Below are 6,000 nucleotides of genomic sequence, written 5' to 3' on the forward strand. Positions count from 1 at the left end.
TAACTTCTCATTTAAAAAGCTTCATTCATTAAAGAGGCCTTGATAAACTTTGGAGACTATGTTAAAATGAATTATTTGTACATAAAAATGTTCTTCAAAATGATGAAATTTATGTTTGTTTCTTTTTTACAGGTACTTCAACCAAAGTATCTAGAAAAAAAATTTCTGTTGAGATATCCATCTTAAGGAAGTGAAGTTAGTGATAACAAAACATTTTCCCATTTAAACTAGAATGTTATTCATAAATAATCGCAATACTTATCGTCCACTTTAAGCAACTGAAGGCAGTCATTTATTTACAGTTGAATAACTACTTTTACTACTTCTACACCGTTGTCTAGTCCCACACTGGAACTTCTCAACAGTATACATATTGAGTAAAACGAAGAAATTTAATTCGCCTACCGAGTACAATATCATATGGCTACTGGGTTCGTATCTAACTGTTTAAACTATTAACTATGATCAACTTAAAATGTGGTGTAGAGAATATTGTAACTAGAACAAGATAACCTTATTGTAGTGTCTTGTTTTATAGCTTTATCATTTTGTGTTAGTTCATAATGAAAACTATCGGCAACTGTAACTAATCTTCATACACTTCTTGTTTCCGGACTAATCAGTTCTGTATATTTACAATATGAAATAACAATAACAGAAATATTGTCTTCATAACATTTCAAATATCTCTTATTGAGTACTATCAAAAACTGGTAGGATATAATATGGTAACGGTATATCCAGTAAATACATGAAATTTAACTGTTTACAACTGCAATAAGCCTAGACATGGGGAAATAGATTTATAATTCGGATGATGATATTGATTCTGTTAATGTTTATTCCTCTCTTAATGCTAGATGTGTACCAATTCCTATGTATACTGAAGTAAAATCTGTGGATGATCTAATTAAAAAAATAATGCAATTTACAGATATTTTTATTTTGAAAATACTTAAAGTGTAGTATATTACACATTTTCGAGCGTATCACTATATTCTCAATTACATGTACTAAGCAGTTATGGTATAAAACGTGTATCAGATATAATTATCCCGAAAGTGTTAAATAACATGTTGTTATTGACATAATGGGAAATTAAAAACAATCAATGAAACACTTAAAAGGATAATAACATACATGAAGTCGTTGAACGAACGGTATTGGTCTAGTAAACAGTATTTATGCAAAAAATGAAAAATTAGTAAGTTGATGATCATCATGATCCTTACATTAAAAGTAAAAAAAGATCTCTTTTTAACTAGAGTGGGTCTTTAGTTTAGTTGAAATAGTTTTTTTGAAAATGATTTAATTTACAGGTAGCATTCAGAAAAGTTTGATCTCATTTTGAGTACCACTAAGAGCCAAAAAGTATCAGTACTTAATTTATCTTTCATGGATATCATCTATGGAGTATATTTCCTTAAACATATCGTATAAACACGAATAGAAACATTTTGACGCATTATATTAGCACTACATACTCAGTTTAAATTAAAAAATTATAGAATTTATACTGATTAAGCAATATACACGTTCGTAAATAATGACTCTTTTCTCAATTAAGCTCTGATGAAAAGAATATACCATGTAGGAAATTCTTTGAAGACCATATTTACTTCTTTCCTACTATTATTATTGATTTAACTGAAAGATTATTTCTGGAAAAGCCCTATTAAAAAATTCTCACTGATCTAGTTATTAATGACTATAATAGATTCCAGTTTTAGAAAGAAAAAAAACACCATCAAATTAATGAATCAACTTACCATTTGTTCTTATCCAAGAATTTGTTGAACTTATTCCATTATTACTTGTACTAACAACTGTCGAAGGTGATGGTGATGATGATGATGTAGGCGATGTTAATGAATGATGAATATTAGGCATAGCATTAATTGCACTATTCATATGTCCTGTTGATAATCCTATAGGTAAATGAATATTACTTATATTTGAATTAAATGAATTATTAGACATAATTGATGTAACATTACTATTACTACTTGTAATATTATTATTGCCATTTACTGTATTTACAGATGTAGTAGTAATGTTATGATTTGACAAATTATAATCAGTTAATGGAGGATTTTGGAATATATTCAATGAATCATATAAATTTGATGATGTATGATGAGTTGAATTATGTAAATTATTTAATGGTGGGTGATAACTTGTCATTGATGCTGCAGCTGCCATGGCAGCTACTGTGGCTGCAGCCATATTGAAAAGATTTTCACAATCATACGATTTATAATGTTTATTATTTAAACAGTCTAAAAATGTATTACATCCTTCTTTTTTCATTAAACAAGGTGTCGTCGTTGTTGTTGCTGTTGCCGTTGACGTTATAGATGCCCCTCCTATTGTCGATGATAATAGTTGGGGTAATTGTTCATTGGTTAAATTTGATACAATTCGCTTGAATAAATTCATACTTGAATGTAGTTGATTCAACTTGGATTTAGTTTCAATATTTTCTTCTGAATCAATATTAGTTGCATAATGATTTTGATATGAAGAAGTTGATTGATTCGTGGGATTATTCTCTGTGTTATTTTTGTTTATTTGTGCTAAGTGTAATAAATAATTTGAATGAAAATTTTCTGGTAATGTTGACATTTTTTCAAGTAAACGATATTGTTGATAGATCAATTGAAGTGTATTATCATCTGTTTTATTTACAGAATTATCTAATGTATTAGTTAAATTTGATGATGTTAAAGACTGTAATGTATTCCACCATGATAAATAACTCTTATTTAGCTTACTTTCGACAGATTCAATCTCATCACTTAAATGTTTCTCTGGTTTTTCACTTTTAATTATGTCGATTTTATCATTGAAATCATTCGGTTTTTGAACAATCTCATTGTCTTTACAAGAATCCTCTAGTATATCACGTATTCCATAAGCTGTTTTACGTTTTTTCGGTGTATTATTAAACTGTTTGGACAAGGAGATCATATTATTATTATTATTATTATTATTATCACTACTGTTTACTGTTGACACACAGATAGTATTATGAGTAAAATCTGTGCAATCGTTAGTTACATTGGAGTATGATGAATTAAGTGGTGAATGACATTTTGTCAATTTATTTGCATCATCGATTTCTTTCTCAGGGGATAGTTTATTATTATTATTGTTTAATAGGGTTGTTACAAAATTTTGCCATATTGAATAACATGAATTATCTGGTTGTTTTATTTTATCATTTATTGTATCCATGAGAAAATTGTTTCGACTGTTTCTATCTAAAATTTTATCATTTATTTGTCTGGTTGTTTCATCAAAAGAATAAGATACATCATTGTTGTTGTTATTTGGAGAATTTGTTGTAGTTTTTTCTGGAGTAAAGGTAATGCCATTATTAGTATGAGTATTATTATTGGGAGTGGAATAGAAAGATTCATAATCTATAGAATTTTTCCATGAATTGTTCGATTCATCATTCAATATAAAATCATTATTACTTGTAGTAATATTTAATTCTTCATTCATATTCATTTTGTATTTCAAAGATTCATTTTCATACTTGATACAGTTTAGATTAATAATGATATTCGAATTGAATGGCGAATAATGTAAGGGTTCACTTTTACTTGGCAAAATTTCTATTATATTTTTGTTTGTTTGCAATCTAACAATAAAAATCAGTCATAAAAGGGGTTTGAGTTGACGCCATTGAATATGATTGTTCCATTTTATTTTTGTAGTTTAATAATGTGAGTTGATTTATTTTCGATAGGGTTGATAAATAAATGTAAATTGATGTATATAAAAGTAATAATGTTTTAATTTTATTTTGTATGTTTGTGTTTATCAATATATCATAAAATGGATAAATATTTTCTGATTATGAAAGGGGTGTTATTTTTCTTTATCCTACTGATTTCTTTTAACAAAGTTCACAGAAATGATAAATATATTATATTTCCTCTCTTTTCTTATTTAAGGGTATAGGAAAACAAATGTCTGCTACCTAATCATTGTTAATTTAAATTAAAGCAACTATAGGCTCTCTTCTTACAGACAATAATACATACAAACAAAGTAACAAACTCATATAGACATGATACATAGATAGATATTATACATCACATTATATACTATTATTTGTTGCATATATGTATAAATGAACGTCACACTAATTCTTAAAAAAAAAGGATCTTAATTGACTGTCATTGTATAGAAAAACACATACAATTATTTGACCAATTAAATAGTCAGTTAGTAGTCTATATTGAATAGATAATATAATTTGCTTATAAATGATTGGATGATTATTATTATTATCATTTAATTTAGAAAATAGGGTAGAAAAATTAAATTCAAATTAAATGTAAATATTTACAAGAAATCTATGTTCGTTTTTTTTGTTGTATCAATAACACATAACTAACAATTATTATTTCTAAATTCACTTGGTATTGTTTGCTTAAATCTTCCTTTTGATGTTTAGGACTGAAATTGATCAGTCTCTTATTGGCCATATGTGCCATATGTGGGTATTGTCTTGATATTGCCTTAATTCTCAAGAATTATAAGCAAACATGGATAGCGGCTAGCAGTGGAATCCAGGATGCGCGTTTCATCCTATTTGGGACTCGACAGCTGGATGTATCTGCATCTGAGAGTTGATGTTTACTCTGGGACTCGAACCCAGCACTGTTTACTTTAAACGTCATCGCGTTATCCACTCAACTACTGAGTCCTGGATTCCACTGCTAGCTACGATCCATCTTTGCTTATAATAATTATTTCTGATTATTATCACTCTTATTATTTCTCACTATATCATTAATAAATCTTACTAATTTTAATGAAAGATTTAAAAGTACTTTTTTATGTGAATAGATGAGATAAGTGGAATTTAATTTGACAGTCAGATTTTCACATTTTTTTGTTCTTCATTGTCACATTCTTTAGTGGATTGATCAGTATAGAAGTATTTAGATACCGGGAATATTAATTCGTGTAATTCATTTCTTATCTTTATACAAATGTATATTTTGATTAAATTCTAATATTTTCACTTTTGTAGACGTTAATATTTTACTGTTAAAGTACCATTTAGACAACATGACAATACACTAGTTCATTTTGATATAATATCCATTGATTTCTTTTTATAGATAGCCCAATAAGAAGCTGATAAAATGAATGTAGAAACAAAAAGAATTTATTTTCTCCTAAAGTACGATAATTCAGTTGAGTAGTTCAGTTTTCGTTTTTGTATCATCAAGATAGTTTTTTTGACAAATTACCATCAACTTGAGAGTCATTGAAACTTGAAAGTCACAAATTGTAAAGTTTATTGAATTTGATTTCAGAAAGTAATCTACTCCTGACTTAACACGGTCTGCTTGAACATCTGGGCTACCTGGTCCTGCCATCTAGATATTTCAACAACTTATTTAATTTTGCTTGTTTTAATACATCATTATGGCTATTAATCGCATAGCCCATTCATGTGCGGTTTTAAAAATTGTACAAATTTTCGTTGTACAAGTTACAAAAGGTTCAATCAGAGATATCTTGGTTGCTGGCAGGCAATATGCAACGAAAAGAATGTACATTATTTAGATGTCGACTGACTGGACTGCTAACTTCTAACTGGTGATCAATCAATATTTATCGTCAGGATCAATCAAGAAGTAAGAAACGGAAACTTGTTGAAATACATTGTGCTGAGAATTCTATATTTTACCAGTTATATAATATTGAATAAAGCTAATAATAATAATGACTGAAGAACTTAAGATATATCACAAAATATATTATTGGATACCTACCATTTAGATCAATCAGATAGCTATCACTGTGAAAATTGAAGGTACGGAATTCTACTTCATTATGAACTACTTATGTTCACTTTTGTGAAATTTCAAGTCAGACTTCTTATTTAATACTATATAAATTTTTAATGATTTCTCAACTAATGTCACTTTGTGGTATACATTGCTTTTAAGTTAAACACTTATTATTATT

At 27.8% G+C, this 6,000-nt stretch overlaps 1 protein-coding gene across 1 annotated transcript in view; it reads right to left on the minus strand.

The window, feature by feature from the left end:
* Positions 1 to 3,516, minus strand: part of Smp_126870 (putative nk-6 homeobox protein) — a gene marked incomplete at both ends in the record, with an annotated part of 44,758 nt that extends 41,242 nt beyond the window's left edge. The window contains 2 exons of the mRNA XM_018796681.1: positions 1,950 to 2,949; positions 3,061 to 3,516. Coding sequence (XP_018651799.1) covers positions 1,950 to 2,949; positions 3,061 to 3,516 — 1,456 coding nt within the window. The remainder of the gene's footprint in view (positions 1 to 1,949; positions 2,950 to 3,060) is intronic.
* Positions 3,517 to 6,000: the final 2,484 nt, after the last annotated feature.

Source organism: Schistosoma mansoni, chromosome 4 (genome assembly GCF_000237925.1).
Source record: "Schistosoma mansoni strain Puerto Rico chromosome 4, complete genome".
In the NCBI taxonomy this organism is placed as follows: Eukaryota; Metazoa; Platyhelminthes; class Trematoda; order Strigeidida; family Schistosomatidae; genus Schistosoma; species Schistosoma mansoni.